Below are 27,600 nucleotides of genomic sequence, written 5' to 3'. Positions count from 1 at the left end.
GTAAGAAGCATATCAAGGTTCTGGAGTGGTCTCCAGACCTAAACCCTATAGAAAATCTTTGGAGGGAGCTCAAACTCCATGTTTTTCAGCGACAGCCCAGAAACCTGGCTGATCTGGAGAAGATCTGTGCGGAGGAATGGGCCAAAATCCCTGCTGCAGTGTGTGCAGACCTGGTGAAAAACTACAGAAAACATTTGACCTCTGTAATTGCAAACAAAGGCTACTGTACCAAATATTAACATTGATTTTTACAGGTGTTCAAATACTTATTTGCAGCAGTAACACACAAATAAATTATTTAAAACATCATACATTGTGATTTCCGGATTTTTTTTTTTAGATTATGTCTCTCACAGTGGACATGCACCTAAGATGAAAATTTCAGACCCCTCCATGATTTCTAAGTGGGAGAACTTGCAAAGTTGCAGGGTGTTCAAATACTTATTTTGTTTTTGTACCTTTGTACAGTAGTGCAAAGACCATTGTTACAGACGAGTCACTGTAATACGGTAGGAGAGGTTTGTTGGTTCACTTTAAGGTGTAAAGTGTCCACTGTGCTTGATGAGCTTGACATATGTTTTTCCCTTTTCCATCTCAGTGAAGTTTTACTGTCTTTTGTTTCCTACTTTCTGTCTAACCTGACTATTGTGAAGACTAAATCAGAAGAAGTTGGGATGTTCTGTTAAATTATAATTAAAACTGAAAATGTAAAACTTGTGTTACATGGAAAACAATACAAGAGCATATTATTTGATGTTTTACCTCATAAATATTATTATTTTTTCAAATAGAGAAGGGCCTGACTTCGATTCCCAGACAGACCATCCTTTCTGTGTGGAGTTTGCATGTCATCCCTATGTCTGCAGTCAAGCCAATTGTACATGCTAAATTGCCCCTAGGTGTGTGTGTGTGTGTGTGTATGTGTGTGTGTGTGTGTGTGTGTGTGTGTGTGTGTGTGTGTGTGTGTGTGTGTATGTCTGCCCTGTGGTATACTGGCAACTTGTCCTGGGTGTTTCCTGCCTTCCACCCAGCGACCACTGGGATAGGCTCCGTGATCCAGAAGGATAAGCAGCTTAGAAAATGTGTATATATATATATAGTACATGTAGTACATGTATACATATAGTAAATGTGTATATATATAGTACATTTACAATTTTATTATATAAGTAATTATTATATTATATGATATTATTCAGGTATTTTTTGGAAGAAATGGACGCTGAGTACACCAGACCAAAGACGACCATCAGAATCTCAGAAAAATCAGACGTTCGAGGATTAAAGCCCAATGTAGAGCTTTACTTGAGGCTAACGGATTCACAGAACAATAATGGTTAAAACAGTCCGAGGTCAAAACCAGAAAGCAGGATATCCAGAACAGGAGAATCATGAAGGGTAGTGCAAAAAATGGTTCAGGGTCACGCAAAACAACAACAACCAAGCAAAAGGGCAGTAGCAAAAGACAGGTCAGGAAAAGGCAAAAACAGGTAATCAGCAATACAAAGAACACTCTGTATGCAACTGGAAATGCAATTGGAAACAATGGCAATACTTCGCAATGGACTAAACTAAAGCTTAGGCTAATATACTACCTACTTGATGACATGTAATGAAAAACATGTGAGACATTAAAACTCCAGGGATGCAGAGCATAGAAAAGAGAATCAATTGGCTGACAGAGTTGAGGGCAGATATAGAGGTTAGTTTAGAATAGGGATGGGGGAGTAGCTAAGTAGCATAATACTTTTTGTAGTTAGCTACAAATATTTGTAGCTAATAGCTGTAGCTGCTAGTTTTATGAAATGGAGCTAGTAGCTGTAGTGCCAACAAATTTTTGTGTAACTATAGCATTAATTTTCGCTACAATTTTGCTACAGACTTCAGGCAATCCAAGCAAAATGTGGACCATAGAACGTGGTCGTTAACTGGGCAGGTGATGGTTGTGCAGTTTGTGCAGATTCTTGCTCTCCGTGACTTTCTTATAAAATGTCTCTCAATGTTTAACTTTTTTTGAGGCTGAAGTTACGTCTCATTCAACACCTTGTTCAAACTGTCCCGTTCACCTTAAATGGTGCCTGAGGTGCCAGATTGTACTGCTGTGCCATTTAAGGTGGAACAGAACAAAAAACGAGAAGTTGGAGAATGAGAAATGACTGAGAATGAGGAAACAAGCTGAGTGATTATAAATGCAAATAAGTCCATTCATCTCCAAATTATTAATGTTCATCCAAATCTCTCTTTTCCATTTTGTTGTCTGCACTGCTGTGTGTCCAGAAGTCTGTGTCACTCCTCAGCATTAAAGGTTGATGAATTAGCAGTTCTACATTAACTATTAAGCGTTCAAGACTATTTATTGTGAAAACTGTGTTAGAACTATGTGTTATAATGATTTTACAATAAAGGAGGATTATATTATTTTACCTAAAAACCTAATTCTGTTGTGGAGCCACAACAGCTCTGCAGCAGTGCAGAGACTATTCAGGCTTGATTTTCACCCCAAACAGAACCAGAGTCACTGATTAGAATTTTGAGGCTAAAGTGTTGCTGAAGTTTAACAAAGGACTCTAAATGTGAAATGTGATGTCTGTACATATGGGGCTGAAATGTGTGAATGTGAGCAGTTCTATTTCAACAGATGACAGTGCTTTGTACAAAGCTGTTTGTTTTTTATTCAGTTATTTTTGTTCATATTTGTTAGGAAAAACCTGAATGATTGACTTTGCCTTTAGCTAGTTTTATTTAGTTTACTTAGTTTTTGTTGGATATCACGCCTTTGGTTGCATAAGTTTGGCTGTTGGTTACACTTTTTGGTGATCTCTTTGTATATTTACAGCTTTTCAATTGTATGTTTCTGGTACAGGATTAAATGCAATGTCTTGTTCACACTGTCAGTTGGGCTTGTTTGGTGTGCCAGGTGGAGATTCACAAAAATTCTGACAATCGCGCTTTGAAAGTAGCAAAAAAGTAGTGCACTGCTTTTCAAAAAGTAGCTAAAAATAGCTAACTACTAATTTTTCAGTAGCTATCCCAACCCTGGTCTAGAGACATGAGCTCCACTTTAGGCACTGATATTCCTTCAGATTTCTTGTCTCTTTTAATTGTTATACAGCACAGAAGGTGAAATATCCAAACAAACTAACTTTGAGAAACATTGTTTTTAAAGATTTCAATAATTTGAACTGGTGATCCTCAGCCCACCTTTACTTATAAAGAAGCCTTTACTGGATTCTGCTTTTGTACCAAATCATGATGGCAGGAATTGGTGTATTTTTACAAATGAAATTAACCAGAAAAACATGAAATATCTTGTATTCAGACATAAAATATCTTGTAACAAGTCAAAGTAAATATTTGAAATCACTGCTTTCTTTTTTTATTTGCATTTTCCATACCGTTTTTTTCTGATTTTGGGATGTATCTCAAAATAACAGCAGCTATATTGTTTTTCAAATAAAAAGGTATATAGTCATAAAACATCTAAATATAAAATACTATTTGTATTCATTTGGAACGTGGTTGGGAAATCAGAATGCATAAGTTCATTTTTTGGACTGATCAGATGCTTCAGGAAAATAATTCCAGATCTTAATTCAGGACTCATGCTAACCCTTTGAAATCTGATTTAGGAAATATACATTAAACTGATGACTATTTTTTTTATCACATGGCATCACTTATTCTTTATTACTAATGAGTATGACACTCTGAATTAGATTTTTAAAATTGTTTAGTGCTATTAATGTATATACAAAGTATGGTACACTGTTTGCAGGAAAGCCTCCTAATTACAAAGCCGGCCACTGAAACTGGAGGCAATATAAAAGTAATGACTTTTTTATATTTTGATCCTGAGTGTACTAATAACTTTTTGCAAAGTGACTTGTAAAATCCACTCAACACTAGCAGAGTGATTAGGCTTTTCTGTTAAGACCATGGCCAAGAATTGCCTTTCCGATAGATTTTTCAGGACTCCAATTATGGTGTAGTGCTTCATTTGGAGAGATTACAGGCTCCCTCCTCATTTTCCACTATAAGAGATTTGCTGACTGTATTCATGAATTATAAAAGGTGTTGCTCAAATTAAGGTCTGATGTTACACTAAGTTAAGCCATGTCTTCTTTGATAAACGATGCTGATTAAAAGTTGCACTGGCAGACATACATTACAGAAAGCAGAATTCTTCTTACCTACATACTGACCAGAATACAAACAGAAAACTGTTCTCAAATCAGAGCTACAGCAAGCAATAATGCAAAGAATTCCCTAGACTAAAAGTGTCCGTGCTGCATTTGTTGTAGCACTGCACAGAGAAAGAGATAAGATATAGAAGAAATGTGAATTGACATATCAGCTGCCCACATCTCTCCTGGAACACTGGAGTCTGCAGAGCAGCTAGATAGTAGTGTTGTGTTGAACCATGAGAAGACAACACTAAAATGAAAACAAGTCATTAAAATAACTGAAGAAAATAAAGAAGTGAAAGATAAAGAGAAAGTTCTATAGAAATGCTATAGTGATGTGTTAAAGGGAATTCCAACAATTGTTCTAATTTTCTCAGTAATTCATTGGTTGAGATGTAAACAAAGTCACTCAGAGTGGTTTGATGTGAAATGGTGCACTGTAGAGAAACTTACTGTCTAATATTTCTTTACAGTGGTGGTAATAGGAACCAGCTGTTATGATGTCTATAGCACAAATGTAGACATTTTAGTTACTATCCAAAACCACTATTGTAGCTCCATGTGTCTTTATATGTAATGTTCATGATGATAAAATATTGGGACATTTTAGGCTGAAATGTCATAGGAAAAGTGTTATAAAACAATACCTCTGACATTATGCAGTGTATTCATAACCATTTCATGCAATAACTTTCTGTGAGGCAGCTTTTGGAGGTGGATGTCTACTTTCTATCACCACAACTATGACTTGGTAACAGTCTCTAGAATGTAGCATTTTTTAATCAGTGCACTTTAAATTACTTTGTTTACTTTTTATCTTTTTACTTCTTCAGAAATTTAGAAAAATCAGTAAAATTCAGTTTTAAGCAGTGCTCACATTGGCATAGAAAAAAGGGGCTTGGTTATACTTGGCATTAACATCTGATCGTACAATGACCATCTATTCAAGATACAGTACATTTGTGGTTGACCTTTTCAAATGTAACAATTTGCAACTACAGTGCAGAGCAAGACAGCTAGTTGTGTAACAGCCACAACTTCTGCACAGTTGAAAGAAAAAAAATGTTATCAATAGAGACCGGAACAATAATAATGCCTAAAATTGCAAATGCTGTACTTCAGGCTTTCTTGGATTATTTACTATACTAGTATCAGTTAAACTATAATGAAAAGGGACCTTTTTTACCTTAGTTCATATCACTGGGCTTATTAAACATTTGTAATACAAAGTTCTTGTTTTCCTGCAGTCTTTGAAGATTGAAATGTAGTGACTTTAGTCTGTCTCTAAAACATTTAGAATATATCATGCACAAACAATTCATAAAATAATATCATAATATCAATGTCACCTACCCCTTCTCCCACCTTTGTTCAAGGGAAATTCTCAGCTAGCTCAGAGACCTTCCCTAATACAGTGCTTAATTTGGAAATACTTCTCAAGCTGGAAGGAAAATGCTGTATAATTTCATATTTACATTGACATACACATTCACATGGTGTTTCAGACATTTGAGTCTCTGATAGGTCGTGTGGACCTGTACAAAGCCCTTTCCAATGTAAATGTTCCTGTATAAGCCTAACGACATGTTTTGTTTGGACTGATTTGTTGTTTTTTTTTCTGCATAACTTGATGTACATATACAATATTTTAAACATTAACCAGACAGATATCAGATTTCCAGAGAGGAATCATACTATTTACTTATTTTTTATGGAATTTGAACTCTTTCAGCACAATCTGAAGTACTCATGACATATGCTGGCAACGTTTTTATCTATCCATACTGGTACACCTAGAAATCAACATCATGGCATACTGAAGTGTGGTTATGAATGTCTAACAACTTCAGCTTAGTTCCCCAGTAACCACAGTCCTGCATTTAAAGTAGTGTTAATTACTCTGTCAAATTGTTTGTTTGTAAAACTCCTTGAATGGCCCCAGTGGGAGAAACTAATAATGCTCCAAGCACCTGTGAAATTTCAATTCATATTGATGCTCTCCCCGTTTGTTTTCTTGGATGATGTCCAAATGTTCCATCCTCAAGGGGATCTTGCGGCAACACATTTGTAATGATCATGAAAAAATGCATAGATCAGCACTTTCTTATCCATTCATATGTATAATCATCTGAGCCAGAGGCCACAGACTGCATTGAGAAATTTCTTTGTGGTTTGATCTGCTCCTGCAGAAAATTGTCCATGGCCTTGTTTTTTTTTTTTTCGGTTTCTTTTTCTTTTATTACTGAGAATTCTGTAATAACTTTTTAACGCTTTTGGAATTTCAGTAAGATCTGCACTTTGTGATGATGATTCTTGAAAGTTGGGCCTGATTGAAGGCTTAGTTATTACCCACTGAGAATGCAGGGAGTGCCAGCTTCAAATGGAATGTGACACTTAATCTTCATTTTGTGAATAAGTGTGTTCCTTTTTCATTATTGTTGACATAATTTCCTCAAACATAAGGGATGCAAAAAGAAGGCAACATTATTACAGCAGTCGTATTTTGAGCTATTGAGCTATTCGTATTGATGAGCTAAATTCATTACAAGCCAGCCAGAGCAAGAGCAGCTTGAGGCAAAGCAGTGCCTTTAAAGTAGGCCTTCTGGATGGAAGACTAGATGTTCAGGAAGGCACAATATAACTTTTTCTTTTCCAATATTAATACTGAAACCTTGAGAATTTGCTAATACTGATCCAATAGGTTTTAATTAAAACAACTACATTTTCAAACAAGCTATTTTTTAATTGAAGCACTTTGATCACAGCCTGGTTGCACCTTGCATGTACATGTGTTTCATGTCTAAATCTTATCTGGATGTATTTTGGCTGGATTCCATTTGCACTTTTCACTAAAATGTGTAAAGAGTTTGACCAGATGAGATCCGATTTGACTTTTTCCATAAATAGTACATCAACACTCAAGTCATTTATGTTTTATTTTTGTTTACTTTTTCCCTGTTACGAGTCAACAAGTTTGGCCTGGACACTTTCAGTGTCCCAGAGCATGAAGGCTCTTGGTTAAAGACTAAAGTAAATCTAAGATATATTCAACAACTAAAACCCTTTCCAATGCTGTGGTTGTGACTCCCCCTATTGTTCTGTTTATGGGGAAAAATGCCCACTGTGCTTCGTCCACTAAACATAGGCATCACTGCTTCTTTAGTTCATCTACTGATGTGAGCTTCTCCTCTGAGATTAATTCATAGCCTTCAGCAGTGCAAGGCAGTTAAAATAAATTAGTAGTTTGGTTAATCTTTACTTTGCCTCATTGCTATCGTACATTATGTTTTAATTTCCTTATGGTGTAAGGAAACTAATAATGACATGAAAAATTAACAATTTTGAGGTGACAATTTTTTGAATAGGAACAGGAAAAGCAAAACAACACTTGTGATCTATGTGGTGGATAATATGCAAATCAGCTCACATGCAACATATAAGTTGATTTGCATATTATGCACCATATAGCAATCAGATTTCAATCTGAATAATCAGAGATGCATTTGAGTACCAAGTGTAAAGGCATGTGGTTAAACTCTTGTCAGATTACAATCCAGATAGCAGTTGCCTAAAACAGTCAGGTGTAAATAAATTAGAATGCTATTATGATGAAACTACTCAACACTCTGCTACACCACGAGCAAGAAATATACAGTTAACAACATGACATTAAACAATGCAAGTGTTTTTTTTCAGGCTAGATTTGGTACACGATTGGATCAGATTCATTCTTTTTTTCTCTGATATCTGATCCAGCAGGATCAATACCCATTAATACTGATATCTATCCCATTGTCTGTCTGTCTCATTTAATATAACCCCTTCTCTATCTATCCTATCAATACTTACATTTCGAGATACTTTTTTCAGCTTTATGGTAGGTTTTGTCATATGCATGAATATCAGTATCAGTTTTGGGAATGATGCTCAGAAAGATACATAATTTCACCCCAGACCATCTCAATTTATTTCCCTGTCTTTTTTATACTGTACAGCTTTAGCAGGAAGAAAAGATTTTGTCAAGTTGTTATAATATTAGTTAATTTTGTTGTGCTATTTGAGGTCTGTTCTATGTGTGCAGTCATAAACTCAAATAATGAAATGATTATATGATTTTTTCTTTATTTTATTTTTATTTTATTAGTGTTGTGTTTCTAATCTGGCCATTGACCTACCAATACTTCGGCCACAAATGTATTAATTTATAGCAACATTTGTGGAATGTTGTAAAACTTGCTAATAGAAAGTACTGGAAATGTGCTAGTGCTAATTGTTTGTTTTGTCCACACAATGTGAACTTCATCTTTAAAAAGGATCAGTTAATGTGGCTGCAAAGATATGATAATCAGCCATAAAAAGTTCCAGACAGAGACAGAGTATTGACTCACCCAGTATTGTATCAGTTTTCTGTATGTTTGATTACTTTAGATTTTAAATCTGGTCATGTAGCCACCATCACATTTGGGAAGTTTTTTTTTTTTTTGGTTTAATTCTTAAGTGCTCTCTCTTTGTGTCATCCTCTGTTACATACATCTGCCCTGTGTCTGCCCTACCTCCTTTCCTATCCATATCATCCTCACTAGACATTTCTTTCAGTGTCTTGCTGCTGGTGTTTGTGCTGTGTGGCCTGGCCCTGCTGGGTGTCATCAGCCTTGCCACCTGGAAACTGTGTTGGGTGCCCTGGCGCAGCGAAGCCCTCTCGTCCAGCGCCACTGCCCTCAACCCCTCCCGCCTGGACAGAGAGCGTATCAGAAAAGTTGACCAAGACTATTACTCAACCCAAGGACACATCATGGCAGACGACAAGCTGAAGGGTCCTGGAAACTTCCTCGAGGCAGCAGTGAAGATCAGTCACACGTCTCCAGATATCCCTGCAGATGTGCAGCTGTCCATGAAAGACCACCTGCTAAGACGCACACGCATTGCCAGGCAGACCACCGAGCCAGCCTCCTCCAACAGGTCAGTTCTTAGTCAAAGATTGATAGATCAAAAGATTACCACTTACATTACCATACATTATATACAGCTGATTTACCAGACCCAGATTAATCCTAAGATTTAACTAAATGGGCTTTTTCATTATGACACAGCAGTTCAGTCAAAGACTAGGCTTAATCTATGTCCAAGAAACATGAATAATGTTTTATATTTACTGCACAATACTATTATAACCATATTAGACTGATATTGGACTTCATTACCAGTAGTCATTGCTAGTGCTGTGGTTATTCTAAATAACATACTGAATTGTGAAATATCCGTGAATGTAGTTATTATACAGAATGCACTGTGGTTTGAACATAGATTACTGGTAAGGATTCTTGAGGTTAGTCATTCCTAATTGAGTTAATGCTTAAAAGTCCATAATTGTCAGGGAACATTATACCTGAAGGTGGTCCCTGACTTTTATTGCATGTGTTTAGCTGACAGGAAATCTTTCTCTCATTATGATTGAGCTAGATGGAGACAGACGCTTGAGGCCAACAGTAGTGCTATGATCAGTGTGAACACAGTGTCATAGCCAAGCTATATTCCAGTCCCTTTTTACACAGTGTCATCCTCAGAACTATATTCCAGTTCCTATTTTCCCCAAAGATGTCAAGGGTTATTACTTCTCTTTTGCTATACCTTTTAAATTATGTAAAAAGATACTTAATTACACAAATATTTATCTTCTTATGAACACAAAAGCGGTATTGACAGAAATACAAACCCAAATGTGGTATCAATTAAAAGGTTAGAATCTTCATTTTTGACAGAATGTCTTCTTTCTTTTTGCAAGAAATAGTTTATATTCATTACAACATACAAAATATCAAATTATAAAATATGAAATTGCTAGAGATTACTGCAACTTCTAAGGATTAAAAGCACACTGTTGATTAGCATTTTGTTTCAAGGCTTAATTCAAATGCAGATCGGCACCTGGTGTATTATCTGTGAAAACCAAATGCATATGAATGATTCAGTGGCTTAACTGTACGTATATGTCACCAGGCATAGTTCCTTCAAGAAGCACCTACCCAGACAGATGCACCATGTTACAAGTGTGGACCGTGGCAGCGATTTTTTGGATGTGGAAGACCACTCCACCTGCACGGCGGCCTCTCTTGGCCGAATACAGCCTGAACTTTACAAACAAAGCCTGCAGGAGACTGAGGAATCATCCAAGAACGGAGCAGCAAAAACCTGTGGCAAAATCAACTTCTCACTAAAGTACGATTATGAAGGTGAACTTCTGCTCGTCACCATTCTCAAAGCCATGGACCTGCCAGCCAAGGACTTATGCGGTAGTTCGGACCCCTATGTCAAGATTTACCTGCTGCCAGACCGCAAATGCAAGTTCCAGACCCGTGTGCACCGCAAGACCCTCAACCCCATATTTGATGAAACATTCCAGTTCCCTGTGCCCTACGAGCAGCTGACAGGCAGGAAGCTTCACCTGAGTGTCTTTGACTTTGACCGCTTCTCACGTCATGACATGATTGGTGAGGTGATACTGGAAAACCTCTTTGAAATGTCTGACCTCTCACGGGAGACTTCCATCTGGAGAGACATTCAGTATGCCACTAGCGTAAGACAATACATCCTTTTTATTACTCCCATAAGCTGATGCAGGAAAGCCGCTCCTCTGCCCTAGTGATATGTCACTTTAATGTACTCATAATGAGCCAGACTCTAATATAGAAAGCCACTCATATATATTCATGCATGAATACATAATATTCTTATGAAAACATTACTGATTAGATAGATCAAGATTTGACATGATTTCTTTAGCTGAATAATAGATGTGTTGTCCAAATTTAAATTAGGCCTATGTCTTTGTATAAAATACATACCAGAAGGTAGAAAATGGCTGTAGATAGGTACTGCTTGTTTTTCTGAACTCAGCTTAAATCCATTTCCATATGGAACAGAATGTCCTATGGAGGGACAAACGGAAGAACGGAAAAATTTAGAATGGTCAACAACGTAATGGTCAACAGTTTAAACTAGGTTTAATAATTTGATTTTCAATGTTACACAGCTTTCTCAGTCATTTTACAGTCACCATCATTATAATTACAGTGAGGTAGATCTGGTTTAGAGTGGGGGTTAGTGAAAAGTCTTCAAGCACACTTATAGTCAGTTAATGGGACTGTAGGTGTCTAATGCTAATGATGCTTCTGTCATATGACCCCAGCAAGCTGAGATTTAAATAAGCTGGTGTTAGTCACTCATGTGAGATCTCATTGTGAGATTTGAAATACAGTAGTCTGCCTTATGAGTTTTCAGTCTGACATAGGTCGGCTAAGTGGCTACATAATGCAAACGACTTTTCATGTTAAATATAAAATAGACTCAGAGGGGTGAAATATTTTATAGAGCAAATGGACAAATATACTTCTGACATCATGGGTCATTTTGCAGTCTGTAACATGCCCAAATATGGATTCTTGTTCTAGGCCGTTTTAGTCTATAGGAAATATTTATTTAATTTTCAAGAATCTCACCCTATAGTCAGCTACCATATTCCAAAGCCAATACCTTTTATCCTGTTATTCATCTAAATGTCAGTGGTACTATAACTACACATTTCAACAGTATTATGTAGTAGTTACTCAGAATGTAGCCTACAACTGTCAAAGGCACTTGACTAGTTCTACATTGATCATTCTACCGAATCGATAGTACAAAACCCATTTCAGACTTTTAACTGACATGGACTTCACACTAAAATCATTTTACTTTGAAAGATCTTATACCTTGATTGTGTTTATTTTGTTAATTACTTAAATAAAGTAACTCTTAAAAATGGTTGAATATTTCATTTTGTCTCTACCAAAACAGTCATAATACTGCCAAACCTTTACAAAATGTTTTGGTAGACAATTTTAGCTTATATTTTTCACCAAAACACAAAAAACTTTACTTAATTGCAGAAAATGTGTGTTTCAGTAGTGGCAATACTTGATGCTTGATACTTGACACACTGACCTTTAGACTTTGGATCACATTTATTTCAAAACAATGGGATCTAAAATGCAAAGGCATGGCCTTTAAACTTAAACTTTTTGTTCTTCAGAAGTGACATGAAAACATTTGACAGCATATTTTTTGTTGAAAAATTAAACTCATGATAAACCTAAATCATTTAACTTCACTAGAAGTGGCTTGAATTTTCACAAGTTGAGCCACTTCCTGATAGAAAGTACCCTAAGAATTATGATTTTGTGTATATTTAGATGATTACCATCTCAATCAATGTCTTTGACTTAAATATTTCAAAACATAATCTTTGTAAACGTTATAGATATTTAAGGTCTGAAAAAAAAAATTAAATGTATTTATTTTTTGCTTGTTTTTACTGTGGTACCACAGTTTGAACTAATACACACTTGCAGAATACCAAGCTGGCTAGTTTGCCCAGGGTGTTTTACGTTAATATGTTAAAGCAGAGTTGATTAAATGGTCCTTTGTTGCTGTTTAGACATTTGACACATACTGCTTTAGCTTTCAGGCTACAAATATTATTTGGCTATATGCATTCCTGACCACCTCCAAAGGTGGTTTAAGTTATTGAATCACAATGCATATCACAGACACATTCAGATCCGTATTTAACACCGGCCACTTATGATAGGACCACCCGGGACATATCCATTACATAAGTTAATGTCAGTGTAAACTGGGCAATCGATATGGGGGGAAAATGATGGTAGCACAGAGGAAAAAATGTCCTTAAGACAAAATATACAGGCTTCAGAACTCAGCAAATACATCCACATAGGTCTACCATTATTTAAAGGTACTTACATGTTTCTTTTTCAAATATTTTTTAGAACAAAGTTGTGGCATGTTTAATATATATTTTAATATATTAAACTCATCAAATAATGTAATAGAGATTGTAATATATTGTACACAAAGATGGAATTGTTTGGCCACAGTACCAGAAGCTATGTTTGATGAAATTCAAAGACAGTATGTGAGCAGAAAAACTTCATACCAACTGTAAAGAATGGTGGTGGAAATGTTATGGTATGAAGCTGCTTTGCAGGGCCTGGACAATGTGCAATCATAGGCATTGACTGTTTCATACAAGAAAGTGCTTAAAGAAAATGTAACACCTTTTGTAAAAGGTTGAAGCTGAAGAAGTGGACCTTCCAACAGGACAACAATCCCAAACAGACAAGTAAATGCACCAACAAATGGCTAGAAATAAATGTCTATGGAATGGCCTAGTGAAAGCCCAGATCTGAATCCCTTTGAAATGCTGTGGAGGAATTTGAAACGGCTTGTACATTACCATACAAAAATTTCTCCTAGTAGATGTCAGAAACTAGTAGACCATTATAGCAAATAGCTGCATAAAGTTGTTGCTGCCAAAAGGGGCATTTTCAGTTACTGAAGTCCTGGGAGTACTTACTTTTTCAACAGTTGTTTATTACATAACATTTATCTATACACACTGATGTTTTAAGACCTGTGGTCTTCTCACAAAGGACAGAAACACCTGTGGATTTTTTCAAAAGTGATGAAATCTTAAATAAGTACTGCTTACCTGATGGCAACAGTTTTGGTGGCCTACCACGTTTTTTTTCTGTATCAATACATTTCTTTAAAAAATTGCTAACTCCTGTTCTTTCACTTACTTTCCTCATGTGATGTTTCCCTTCCTCTCCTCAGAAATACCTCCTGAAAAATAATGAAGCAGTAATTTACTTTATGGCTGTTTTGACTGAAAATTAATTATATAAAGGGCAGTCTCTGACATAAGTTGTATTTGTTGTAATCAGGGCTCATAAAAATTTTGCGCAGATGTTCTTTTTAGTTTGATTTACCGGATGTTCACTTTGGGGTGTTTGGGAGTTGGCTTCAGAAATTGATCAAATGATCTCTGTATCTGATATTTGTTGGCCGAGAAGTCACTTGGGGCTGCATGTTGCTCCAAATCCTACAATCCAATGGAAGTCAGATCTTTCTACCTTCAGACTGCATTCTGTATTCTCTTTTTACAGAGACAAAATGGGACAATGCAGCTGTAAGCAAAATGTGTGAATTAGAAAAAAAAGTGTGAATTTGCACTGGAATCAATTAGCACTGAATAACTCAATATATGTGTGTTGTTTGTTACTTTTTTAGGAAAGCGTTGACCTGGGGGAGATAATGTTCTCCCTTTGCTATCTGCCCACTGCAGGACGACTTACTCTTACAGTCATTAGGTGCAGAAATCTCAAAGCCATGGACATAACTGGTTACTCAGGTACATCCATATGTGTGTGTGTGTGTGTGTGTGTGTGTGGGTGATTTGTGTGACATGACTTTGTCATAAATCTTCATATGCACAGTCTGAGAAAGACATGTAACACTTATTTGTTTTTCTGACAGATCCATATGTGAAAGTGTCACTGATTTGTGATGGGAAGCGACTTAAAAAGAAGAAAACTACAATAAAGAAGAACACCTTGAACCCCACTTACAATGAAGCCATAATCTTTGACATTCCTCCAGAAAACATGGAGCAAGTCAGCTTACATATATCAGTTATGGACTATGATTTGTGAGTTACAGTATCTAGCAAATTTTTTATTTAGTATGTAAACACAGTCCAGTCTTGGAACACAGCATTTTGAGTTAGCTGTTTTTGTGATGACTCAAAAAACTAAAAAAATACATATTGACATAGACCAATTGGACACTTAAATAAGTACACCTACCTTATATCTACACTCTTTGTCTATTTAAACAGCTCCACTTACAATATAAACTTTGTAGTCATACACTCACAGACTGTAGTGTATCTATTTTTCTGCATACATTGTAAGTCCTCTTTTGCTGTGTTTTTCAATGGGCAGGACCCCCACAGGACCTCCACAGAGCAAGTATTATTTGGGTGGTGGATCATTCTCAGCACTGCAGTGACACTGATGTGGCGATGGCATGTTAATATGTGTTGCAGTGGTGCAGCACTGCTGTCCTGACCACTAGAGAACAGAGGTGTACCAAGAAACTATAGTCTGTAGTTGTAGAATTACAGGGCACCTATATGGTAAGTGGAGCTGATAAAATGGACAAAAAGTATAAACACAGGGGGGACTATGTACTCGGTGAAGTGGCCAGCCAGTGTATATCCACCTGCATTTTCACACCCTTCCATTCACATTGAAATCATAAGCAGGGTTTCAGTCCAGAATGCTGTTTGAATTAGGTACAATACAAGGCAGCCAATCAGAACAGGGGTCGTTTACTTATATCAGCCTTAATGCCACAATGCAGCCTGTTTAATTGTAAGAGATAAAGACAATAGTCATATCATTTTGGTCAAATAAGCATACACAACATCATTACACAGATCTTGAAGGATTTGTTTTTAAAAAAACAGAACAAAAAAATATAGAATATTTGCCATGTGTGACAAATATGTTATATAGACTTTCGATAGTGACTATTCCAGTAGAGATTTAACACAGTTCTCTGTTGCATCTGTTTGCTATTTTTGAAAAACAGAGTGGGACACAATGAGGTCATAGGTGTGAACCGAGTGGGCAGCCATGCTGAGGGGCTTGGCAGGGACCACTGGAATGAGATGCTGGCTTACCCTCGGAAACCCATTGCTCACTGGCATCCACTCCTTGAGCATAAGAAATCTGAGAAAGAGGTGACTGCCTTGCATGAAACTGAACACAGATTCGAATCATTTGACAGCACAGTAAACCTCAAAGATAGGTTTCCAATTAAGTGCAGCATTTCAGTTCAAAATACAGTTCAATATATTGTGGCTGTCTCAGGGAAAACCTCCAAAATAGTAACTTGACAGGAGAAAGTAAGTGCTCTCAACTTTTATTAACTTTTTATAAAGTTAAAGGAGCAATATGTAATATATTTGCTGTACTAAATGATAAAATGACCATGATATGTCAGAGATTAAGAAAACACTCTAAGTTGTAATACTGGCCTCTCTGACAACAGTGCTACGGCCAGCATGTTCTCCTTTGAAATTTCTGTTCCAGAGTGGAAAGTCTGTTTGTGTTTTGGTCTGTGATCCCACCCACTGCCTATTTCCCAGTACAATCAACATCCATTGTTAGATATGAAATAAATTGGGAGACAAGCACAGTGTGCTTTAGCAAACAAACAAACTAGATCCTGTAAAGCCTCTGCATCCTTCTAAAATGCTCTCATTACCAGAGACATAGTAAAACACGAGTAAATATTGGCAATGCATTTGAAATTCAGAGACAGCTTACAACCCAGAAGGACTTCAAGATGGATGCCAAGTTCACTTATTTTCTCCTGATCAGGTAAGCATTAAGCTTCAGCTAAAATGAGCAAATCTTCACTAATTTATTGCTGCTATTAATAGGAATTGGCATATTAAGGACAATTATAATTTCACTAAGCAGTAATCAGAGGCTGCCTTTTAGCTTCCAGATTATTCTACTGTGAGCCATAAAGACAAGTAAGGGCTCTGACAAAGTTCACTTATTTTCTCCTGAATAGGTAAGCATTAAGCTTCAGCTAAAATGAGCTAACCCTCACTAATTTATTGCTGCTACTAATGGGAATTGGCATGTTAAGTACATGCGAGATCTTGAGAATTCATTCTCTGTGGTCCGTGTGCAGCTGGCTTATCAAAGTAGACAAGGCAGGAGTTTAGCATTCTATTCACTAGCTTCTTGCTTAAATGTTCCTGTTCCACTTTAAATGGCACCTCAGGCACCACAATGTAAATGCTGCAACATTTAAGGTGAATAGGAAAATTCTAGCATATAATGTGGCACATAAGAAGCTGACTTCAGCTTCTTCAAGGTAGTGAATATTTTTGGAACAGTGGGCTTTTTATTTTTGGCTAAACATACTTGCTATTGTTAAAGTTTAATGTTACACTCGTTCATGTAGGTTCAGTGTCCTCAACCTGGCAACCCCGGTGAGCTTTGAGTCTGGGGTGAGGGAGCAGCGGGGCTCCAATATTTTGAGTTTGGACTGCAGTACTCATTTTAAACGGTTGCTGACAGTGCTACATATTGCTCCTTTCATGCAAAGAGATTTCATTCTAAATACCTTTAGAGAACTTACGTTGGTTTGTTCATCATGACGTATTCATATAACGCACAGGACAGCTGCTGCATTCAAAATAAATTTAAAAAATATATTTTTGTGAAAAAATAATGTAAATATATTGTTTAATTTTTTATAGCACTGATATGTTTTCTGATGCTGAAACATATGTAGTCAAATAATTACTAGATTGCTTGGTCACTAATCTAATCAAAATTAGTGTTGATCTAGGCTGATCTTTCTCTCTCTATTTCCGGTCCACCTCAGTGGAAGACCCGAACCGCAAGCTTTGACAGTCAGGGGTCCTGTCCGTCTCCTCGACTCCCCTCCAGTCCGTAGGGCAGGGGCCTGAAGCACATGCCTCTCTCTAAGGCTTCTCAAAAGCCAAGGATCTACCAGGGAGCTGTGGTAAGATTCACACATCCTGAGATGACCTGTGGTACGTCTGTCTGTGGACATGGCTTATAGCTCAGAAAGAAAGAAGACAGAGTCAAAGCTTTTCATGTATATTGAGCCTAGCCAAGCTTCTGGTGGATAATCAGGTTTATGTTTTTTTGTTTCAGCAGAGGTTTAATTTTCCCTCACTGGCTGAATTCATGAGCCAGTCCAGAGTGTTATGTTACTGAATTGCCATGTATGGATTTAATTGCTCCAAAGTAGGCAATTAATAAATGTATAGTGTATTTTATGCTTGAAATGTTAATGTAAAGATATAGTTCATTAAATATTAAACCAGTGTTTCCTTTTGTTTGTTTTAGTGAAATTTATGGGTTTTTTGTTTGTAGCATTTGTAAACTGGTTTTAGACAGAGGAAGTGCATAACAAATGCACTGTGAGACGCACATCTGGGTTTGTGTGAATTAATTCAGGAGAACTGCTGTGTGACATCAGAACAGAGGTACTCCTTCAGTTGATGATGCGATCCTGTTTGCCACCCAGCACGGTTTAAGCTTCAAGCCAAGAGACAAGTCTACATTGCTTAAATAGTTTCTGGTTGGCTGTTTACAAATAATCTTTTAATTATATTTATATTTATTTGAAGCCTTTCAGAATTATTTAGGCTTTTGTGAAATTTTGTTGAAATCTCAAACATTAGAATATTGGAGATATTTTGATACAAGAAGCTATTAAAGGTTATGTGATTATCCATGGAAACAAAATCTTTTTCATTCTTGCATTTATCTTCAGTATTTTTCCTAATTCCTATGTTTTTCTATGTTTCCCCAGTTCCAGTAGTTTAGATTAGAGTACATTCTCAGAAGTGTTATATAAACATAAGGTTGGACCTATTCTGTATTTCTCATGTGGTTAAATAGGTAGCAGAAAACATGGCAAAGCGATGGCATCCTCAAATTGTTCAGTACACAGAATGGCTGCTAGTTATTTTTTGCTGTTTTTTTATTATACTAGAACTGTTTTACTGGGTAAGTTTGCGAATTTTTACATTTTCCAGTGTACATGCTGTTTAGCTGGAAAAAAAACAACCCCAAACTTTCTTATCATTGCCATTTTTATGTGACTGGCTGAGTATGTCTTGAACTCTCTTCCTATATAATGAAGATCATATACTCTGAAGGCAGCCTTGGCTGATGTTAAAGCATATCATTACCTAGATCTGAGTGATTGTATCTGGGACACTTAATATCTTATCCTCATTTCACTCTTCATAATGTGAAACTGGCACTGTCGAAGACAATTATAATTTCACTAACCAGTAATCAGAGGCTGCCTTTTAGCTTCCAGATTATTCTACTGTGAGCCATAAAGACAAGTAAGGGCTCTGACAAAACATTTGCTAGCTTCACTCTTCACATCCCTAAAGCCACAATCAGGAGCTGCAATAATCAGGACCTCGGCTCTGATTTTATGACAAGGGTGCACGGCCAACATGCATGTTGCATTTTTTAGTGACGGCAGTCTTGCTGCATTATTCCTGTTTTATGTGTCTTTTGTGTGTTAGCACAAAAAAATTAGCCTGTCTACTGCAGAAATTCCTGACTGGGCTCTTAAAGTCTATTCATTTTTTCTTTTAATATCAATTCACATTTGAGCAAACTGTGTCCATTGTAGTGTATTTTTCTTGTTACCTAAATTGTTCATAAGATAATGTATTTTGTTAGTTTGTTAGTTGCTTTGGCAGAAACCCCTTGCTATAGTAATCATATTGATCAGCGTTTCTGAATCAAAGACCTAATGTACTTCCATTTTTCAGGTGGTAACAAGTACCTTTTCACTTTTATATTGAGAATTTGTATTTGTAATGTAAAATTATTAAGTTATTTGTTTCAGAGCACCCCTTGTATTTCATTAGTTATTAAAGTTGTTGATTCTAATTGTGTTTTTTGTATGAATTGCTTTTACTCATATCAGAATATACAATATTCTGGAAAAATGCATGATAATTTTGTTTATCTTCTGGATTTTTATTACATGATCATTTATTGTTTTATAGGACAATGTCAGTAAATAACACAATTATGCAATGCCAATAAACAGCTACAAAAAATTGTTAAACATAATAAATGGAAATATTTAGAGTTTAATGCTGCGATGGCTGCAAACAACTATAAGTTGTACATTTTGGAATATACAGTTTTAATTCTCTGTTGTTTTCAAAGTCAGTACAGTAAGTGGTCAAGACAACACCTGCATTTAAAAACAAGCATACATAGTTCATCCGTAGATAACAACGCATTTTTATGATTTTTGCCCATATTTAGATTTCTCTGCATTGCTAATACAGGTAGATGTAGTCCCAGGTTCTATATTTTATACATGTTCAGGCATTGGCATTATTATCAGCATCAGCTGATCATTCCCTAAAATGATTATTTTTTATTCAGATTTACCACTATTTTTGTGTAATTGCATTTTTTCTGAAGACAGATAAAATGTCTATATTTATGTTATAGACATCACTATCCTTGGTACTTACCAGCACCACTGTAAAGGCCTCTGACGCTTCTCTAAGTTTCTCTGAATGACTTTATACGTCAATGATTGAATTATCCAGAATTTTTTTTTAAATTGTGAAGTAATAGCAACAGAGAAAAATATGCTATTTTTCCAGATCACAGACTCAAAGATTAAAAGTAGAAATGAATGGGGCCAATAAAGGAGTGTTTTTGGGCAGGTAGGCAGGAATAGTAGAAAACAATTTGGTATCTTCAAATTACCCTGAAAGGTGCAGTGTTTTTTGTGCCTAGAAGTGAGACTGCAGATTGCAACCAATTAAATACTACTCCCTCACCCTCGCTTTCTAAGGATGTAGTAGACCCTACGGTGGCCAATAAGTATGCATAAATGTGACAACCATGAAATCACTCAGAAAATTTTTCAACATTGAGATGGCTAAAAGGGTTACTTTAAATTACCTGTCCAGCAGAAAACAGGCAACTTCTGCATGACTCTGAAAACATCAGTGCTAATAATTATTTTCTGCCACAGTCTGTCCCAATTTCATTTTGCTTCTTCATGTTTTCACTTACTTGGCAAAGAGGATTCAACTTCCCTTGCATTTTCCTGTGCTAAATAATAAGCATGATCCTCCATGCAGCCTGTGTTGGAAGAAGACCTTCTCCCTATGTAACTGTGAAGGGCTCATATTAACCTAATGAAAACACAGTTCGTACTCACAGGTGATTATATGCTAATGAAAGCAAGATTTTGTATACTAAATTCAGTTTCAGGCAATGGATCCCCTAAATCTGAAACACTGCACTTTTAATGACTGTCTAACCATACTTATTTTTACTATTACAGCAACACTACTGTAGAGAAAACACCCTTTACTGTCCTGAAGTTACAATTCAAAGCGAGCAAAGGTAGGCCTACTGTGAAAGAAACTTAAACAAGTATGTCAAACCTTAAGTATAGCTATAGTATAAAAATCTGGGCATTATTCTGTTCAATATCACCTACACGTCCAATTTCTTCTTCATTTGCAGCTTGTAAAGAATCTGATATCCATCATCCCAGGCATAGAGTAGTTGCTCCAGGGGACTGTATTTAAGACTTGAATGAGTTCCATAGCGCTTTGGAAAATACACTGTAGGAGCATCATCATTGGTCACCATGTCACTTACATCAAAAACACACTGGATTCGAGAGCGACTTGGGAGCTTGGAGTTGTACACCACATAGACAGTGCCACAGACCACAAAAGCAGCCTCTGCATTCTCCCTTTGACACGGGGTGTCCCACATTTGCTCGATGGCCAACGTTTTGGGGTCCACCTTGGCTAGAGAGACATGGTTCTCATTTTCTTTTGTAGCATAAATGGCCCACAGACCTTCTTCATCTGCAGCTAGGTCAACATAGGTCTCTGGGTTCAGGGTATAGACAGGCAGTTGGTCTTTAGCTGGAAATACTGCACTGTCCACCACCTTACTTTTCTGCAGGTCAAACTTGACCAGCCTTATCTCCTCACCATCCTTTACATAATACAAGTGATTGTTGTATATGGCATGACCCATACCACCCCAGGCTGAAGGCAGCTGGATGGTGGACGCTGCTGAAGTACCTTGGGAAGAGGTGAAGTCCCGGACAGAGCTGAACTCGTACAACGTGTCTTCCCCTGTGCTGTTGAAAATGTAAACTTTCCCTGAGGAGCTCCCCATGTCTTTGGTCCACATGCCCTTGCTGCCGCCCATCCGTTTGAGGATCTTCATAGCTTTGACGCTGGAGATCATGTCACTGCAGTCTTTGAGGGTGGTACAAAGTACATTAGAGCCATAAAGTTTTTTTTTTTTAGGAATATAGCATCAAAAGTAGAACAACTATCTTACCATACTAAGAGGGGAACTATATATATATATATATATATATATATATATAAATAAACACTGCTCAAAAAAATAAAGGGAACACTTAAACAACACAATATAACTCCAAGTAAATCAAACTTCTGTGAAATCAAACTGTCCACTTACGAAGCAACACTGATTGGCAATCAATTTCACATGCTGTTGTGCAAATGGAATAGACAACAGGTGGAAATTTTTGGCAATTAGCAAGACACACTCAATAAAAAAGTGGTTCTGCAGGTGGGGACCACAGACCACTTCTCAGTACCTATGCTTTCTGGCTGATGTTTTGGTCACTTTTGAATGTTGGTGGTGCTTTCACACTCGTGGTAGCATGCGACGGACTCTACAACCCACACAAGTGGCTCAGGTAGTGTAGCTCATCCAGGATGGCACATCAATACGAGCTGTGGCAAGGTTTGCTGTGTCTGTCAGCATAGTGTCCAGAGGCTGGAGGCGCTACCAGGAGACAGACCAGTACACCAGGAGACGTGGAGGAGGCCAGAGGAGGGCAACAACCCAGCAGCAGGACCACTACCTCTGCCTTTGTGCAAGGAGGAACAGGAGGAGCACTGCCAGAGCCCTGCAAAATGACCTCCAGCAGGCCACAAATGTGCATGTGTCTGCACAAACGGTTAGAAACCGACTCCATGAGGATGGTATGAGGGCCCGTCGTCCACAGACAGGGGTTGTGCTCACAGCGTCCGTGCAGGATGCTTGGCATTTACCAGAGAACACCAGGATTGGCAAATTCACCACTGGCGCCCTGTGCTCTTCATAGATGAAAGCAGGTTCACACTGAGCACATGTGACAGACGTGACAGAGTCTGGAGACGCCGTGGAGAGCGATCTGCTGCCTGCAACATCCTTCAGCATGACCAGTTTGGCAGTGGGTCAGTAATGGTATGGGGTGTCATTTCTTTGGAGGGCCGCACAGCCCTCCATGTGCTCGCCAGAGGTAGCCTGACTGCCATTAGGTAGATGAGATCCTCAGACCCCCTGTGATACCATATGCTGGTGTGGTTGGCCCTGGGTTCCTTCTAATGCAGGACAATCCTAGACCTCATGTGGCTGGAGTGTGTCAGCAGTTCCTGCAAGATGAAGGCATTGAAGCTGGCCCGTTCCCCAGACCTGAATCCGATTGAGCACATCTGGGACATCATGTCTCGCTCCATCCACCAACGCCACGTTGCACCACAGGCTGCTTTAGTCCAGGTCTGGGAGGAGATCCCTTAGGAGACCATCCGCCACCTCATCAGGAGCATGCCCAGGGGTTGTAGGGAGGTCATACAGGCACGTGGAGGGCACACACAATATTGAGCCTCATTTTGACTTGTTTTAAGGATATTACATCAAAGTTGGATCAGCCTGTAGTGTCTTTTTCCACTTTAATTTTGTATGTGACTCCAAATCCAGGCCTGCATTGATTAATAAATTTGATTTCCATTGATTTTTGTGTGATTTTGTTGTCAGCACATTCAACTTTGTACAGAACAAAGTATTCAATGAGAATATTTCATTCATTCAGGGTGTGTTATTTGAGTGTTCCCTTTGTTTTTTTGAGCAGTGTGTATACACATATATATACATAAATGGTTAATAATATTTTTGATGTTTAGCTATAGCTTATAGCTAGTCATGCCAGCGGACCCCTAACAAGTGGACTAGTGCTATGCTAATAAATGTCTTGTCCTCCACTAGACCAGATTGGAAGGACCAGAATCTTTGAACTATGACTAAGACATTCCAAACAAGGAATCAGATGTTTGGAAGGTACTTTCAGATCTCATTTCAAAAACACTGAATGATCTTTTTATGAACTCTCTTTTCAGATTGCCTAGGGACTTTTGGTACAGTCCTTGAATACTTTCGCATTAATATCCCCAGCTAATATGTAATGCAATCTTTTGTAAAGTCTCTTTACCCGTGAGCTTGGCGTACTTGGCCTTGTTCCTCTCCTTGGCCACAGTCACCTGCTGCTCCACCAGCTTATCGTCCACATCCACGCATGGCTGCGCACCACTCTGTGTCTCTAGGTAGTCCATCTCCCGCTCCACTCGATCTACTCGTGCACCCACCGAGTCCAGCTCGGTCCGCAGTGCCTCCTTGTTCTTATCCAGGCCCTCAAGCTGAGTCACCATCTGCTGCTTGAACTCGCGCAGCTCCGATGCATAGCGGCTTGTCTGCTCATGCCACAAGGAGATGCGGTCCTGAAGGAAGACATAAGGAAGAGACTTGCTTGAATTTCAATAGGGTGAAAGCTTTATATAAGCTGGAGAATATATGCTAGAATATATGCAGAATGTGTATATTGGTCTTTATGAGCAATCTTTTATCTCTAGGTGGAATCTGATGGCTTTGTTGTAGCAACAATACACAATTCTGAGCATGTGTCTATAAATAGTGCCATCAAAAGTCTTCTTGAAGGTCATCCAGGCAAATGTTTTAAATGCATAATGCATATATATATATATATATATATATATATATCGAGAGAGAGAGACAGAGAGAGACAGAGAGAGAGACAGAGAGAGAGAGAGAGAGAGAGAGAGAGACAGAGACAGAGACACAGAGAGAGAGATATTAGTATCAGGTAAGTTCATATTTAAAATATATGTTAAATTCAAACATAAAATAAATATAAATAAATATATTACAATATATTCTATTTATATTTTGTAATATACTGACAACATATAACAATATATTTCATTTCACAGAAGTATTTGTGTGTGTACATTCCAAGAAACAACTGAACCCTGGAGATTTTACTGTGGGTGTAATCTTTATTAAGTGTTTATTTTGGAGAAATTATAGTAAACCACACTGGGTCTTTCCGACACAGCTCAAAGACCTCATTACGACTTCAGCTTTAAAAATAGCTTCAGTTGCACTGCAAAGGGATCAGCCTCTGGCTATGCAAACTCATTTTCTCATCTGTGAGTCAGTGGAAAGAATTAGAAGTGAAGTGTCTTTGAACACAATTACATGAATTGACTTCCTTGTGCTGGAGCATATGTGCAGAGTCAGCATGGAGGCGGGGGTTAGAGATACTTTCTTTTACAAGAAAAGCTCCAAGACACAGAGGCAGATAGTTAGAAGGAGGAGGAGTGGGGAATAGAGAAGATAAAGATAAAGAGCCGGCTAGGGAAAGAGGGGAAATGAGCATGTGTCTGTGTGCATATAAACCCTGAGGGAGCACTATGTATGGGGGCAGTCAAGCAGAAGGGAAGAAAGAGCAGCCTGTGTTATGCGTATGAAGTGTCCCATGTAACAGCCACTAAAATTATGCCTGTATTGAAGATGCTCTTAGAAAGCAGAATAATAGAATGTGCAGGTCAGGATGAAAGTCCGCTAAACAGGCTGCTGTTGCATAAAGGTCCTTTTACTGGATGCTACATGTCCAAAAGTATCCAGACACCTCTCCTAATATCTATATTAAGGTGCACCAATTCATTTGTGAAAACACAACTAGTGCAATCTCCACTGAAAAGCATTGCCAACCAAATGAGGCACTCTAGAGCAGCCAAATATATGCCTAAGGTCACCATGCACCAATGCCAAGCAATGGATAGAATTATATAAATATATATCCCCAGCAGCAGAACTGTATTCTCTGGAGTGATGACACACATTTGAGAAGAGCTGGAGTGGCATTTGTTTTCTATAGCTAATCATCCAACAACATTACCTGACCTCACTGCTTTTGTGGCCGAATTGCAATCAAAACCTCACAGCAGTGTCCCAACATCTATTGGAAAGCCTACTCAAAAGAGTAGAAGCTGTGACTGCAGCAAAGGGGGAAACTCCTTATTATTACTCTTGATCTCATAAGAGCAGAAAGAAGCAAATCTTTGGATATACAGTGTGTTTTCATGCCTGTTTATACTAGTCAATTATAATGTTTGCAGGAGTTTCCTTAATCCTCCCAGCCAGATTCCTGGGGGTGCAGGGCAGAGAGAGGGAGAGCAGGGGCTAGCTTACCTCGATGGCTAGCAACCTCCTCTCTAAGTAGTCCATCAGGGCTTGCTGCTGGGCTGCGGCCAGGCCACAAAGCAGCACGACAACAAGCTGAAGGGTTCTCATCATGGCCGAGAGACGGAGAACTCCTGGTCGTCTTTGTGTGCGAGGCAAAAGCAAAAGCCCTCGTGCAGAGTCTCCAGCTCCACTGGAATGTTTTACTTAGACAGAGAGGAGGAGCCAGACACATCTGGCTCTGCTTTTTCTTTTCTTTTCCCTTAACTTTTTATGTCTTTCTCATTTTGTCTTTCCATTTGTTTAATCACAGGTTATGATAACAAGCTGAAAACATGGCAGTCATTACAGGTAGGCTTTTGATGTCTAGCAAAAAAAACCTACATTTGGTCTTCTAGACTTTAAATCCACAAAAAAAAAACTAAAGGTTTATGCCATGCCCTCTGTTCCAGAAAATTTCAGAGTATTCATTTTCCCTTTTGAGAAAAATGCTAAATGTTCATAGGATAGTCTTCACAATTACGTATAGCAGAAAAAAGGCTTTTTATACTATAGCCGCTACAGAGGTTGAGTTTCTCAGGAAAAAAGGCCTTATTTGTCCTTTTTTCTTTTCATTTTCTCCTCTCCGTTGCATAACCATGAAGCAGCTTGCCAACTGAACTTATTTTCCATGTCTGTCTCCTCTAGTCTAAACCTTGAAGTGCTCCCACTGCCAGCAGTGCTCCATTGTGAAAGAGACACACACTGCCGGTACAGCTGGACCTCTGTTTAACTGAAACAATCTGATATTTAAACTTGGGTAAAACAAAACTACAGATTTATGTTTCTAAGAACATTATTTATTGTGCATTCATTAATTAACCTATGTGGGTAGATGAATTTTAGTCCGTTAACAGCCCCATGACACAAGCTATATGGCTTTTCATAGAAATGTTTTTGAAAATTTAGTTTTATTGTTAATTACAATTATGATTAACATTGAGAAAGAAAAAAGAAAACAAAAGAAAAGAAAAAAGAATTGACATGGTAAACAATGAGGGAAAAAAAGCTACATGAAAAAAAACATTTAATATTTCGGATTATCAGCCACTGTGTTTGTTTTAACCATAGGCATGTTCACATTTCCCATGAGCATGATATAAATTTAACAGTACAATGTTTTAGAATTATAATATGCCCTTTAAAGATTACCTGTACCACATGCAATTTTTTTCTCTCTACTATGGTGCAAAATGCCTTGTGATGTTTTTTTTCACTGTCTGTGGATATATATCACTGGTCTCAGAAGAAAACCTTGTATCTCCATTCTTGGTGTTTTTCAGTTTTTGACACAAACACAAAACAGTTTTCCAGGACATGTTCCACTTGGAACAGGCCTCACCAGGGTTGACCAAAGAAGTGAGTCCTATGCTGTTCTTGAGCTAATCTGAAGGCCACATGAAGTTTGGAGGTCTGTAGCGACTGACTCTGCAGAAAATTGGCGACCTCTGCTCGCTATGCGCCTCAGCATCCGTTGACCCCGCTCTGTCATTTTACGTGGCCGACCACTTCGTGGCTGAGTTGCTGTCATTCCCAATGGCTTCTACTTTGTT

General features: G+C 37.8%; 2 protein-coding genes across 5 annotated transcripts in view; one reads left to right on the top strand and one right to left on the bottom strand.

Moving 5' to 3' along the window:
- Positions 1–27,323, top strand: part of syt6b (synaptotagmin VIb) — a 63,598-nt gene extending 36,275 nt beyond the window's left edge. The window contains exons 2-9 of one of the 4 annotated variants that reach the window (XR_005129264.1): positions 8,768–9,143; positions 10,182–10,758; positions 14,313–14,433; positions 14,559–14,730; positions 15,678–15,828; positions 17,496–17,636; positions 26,322–26,359; positions 26,696–27,323. Coding sequence is in view for 2 of the 4 variants with exons in the window: in XM_037532020.1 (XP_037387917.1) it covers positions 8,768–9,143; positions 10,182–10,758; positions 14,313–14,433; positions 14,559–14,730; positions 15,678–15,828; positions 17,496–17,567 (1,469 nt within the window). In the remaining 2 variants the exon portion in view is untranslated. Of the gene's footprint in view, positions 1–8,767; positions 9,144–10,181; positions 10,759–14,312; positions 14,434–14,558; positions 14,731–15,677; positions 15,829–17,495; positions 19,562–20,990; positions 21,007–26,321; positions 26,360–26,695 lie in introns of those variants that run through there. The other 3 variants (XR_005129265.1, XM_037532020.1, XM_037532021.1) reach the window with 3 other exon arrangements.
- Positions 19,541–26,247, bottom strand: olfml3b (olfactomedin-like 3b). Its single transcript, XM_017681920.2, has 3 exons — positions 26,018–26,247; positions 23,958–24,243; positions 19,541–21,930 (listed from the first exon to the last, which is right to left on the bottom strand). The coding sequence occupies exons 1-3, from the start codon at positions 26,120–26,122 to the stop codon at positions 21,146–21,148; spliced, it is 1,176 nt and encodes a 391-aa protein (XP_017537409.1). The 5' UTR covers positions 26,123–26,247; the 3' UTR covers positions 19,541–21,145.
- Positions 27,324–27,600: the final 277 nt, after the last annotated feature.

This window comes from Pygocentrus nattereri, chromosome 21, assembly GCF_015220715.1.
Source record: "Pygocentrus nattereri isolate fPygNat1 chromosome 21, fPygNat1.pri, whole genome shotgun sequence".
In the NCBI taxonomy this organism is placed as follows: domain Eukaryota; kingdom Metazoa; phylum Chordata; class Actinopteri; order Characiformes; family Serrasalmidae; genus Pygocentrus; species Pygocentrus nattereri.
The sequence above is the reverse complement of the archived record's forward strand: the minus strand, read 5'-3'. Positions and strand labels throughout refer to the sequence as shown.

What these genes read in the sequence shown, in the direction of transcription:
- olfml3b (XM_017681920.2), bottom strand. Translation starts at nt 26,122, where the DNA reads ATGATGAGAACCCTTCAGCTTGTTGTCGTGCTGCTTTGTGGCCTGGCC. An exon ending in GGAGGTTGCTAGCCATCGAG is followed by an intron (nt 24,244 to 26,017) that starts GTAAGCTAGCCC and finishes GTCTTCCTTCAG; the next exon opens with GACCGCATCTCCTTGTGGCA. An exon ending in CAAGTACGCCAAGCTCACGG is followed by an intron (nt 21,931 to 23,957) that starts GTAAAGAGACTT and finishes CCACCCTCAAAG; the next exon opens with ACTGCAGTGACATGATCTCC.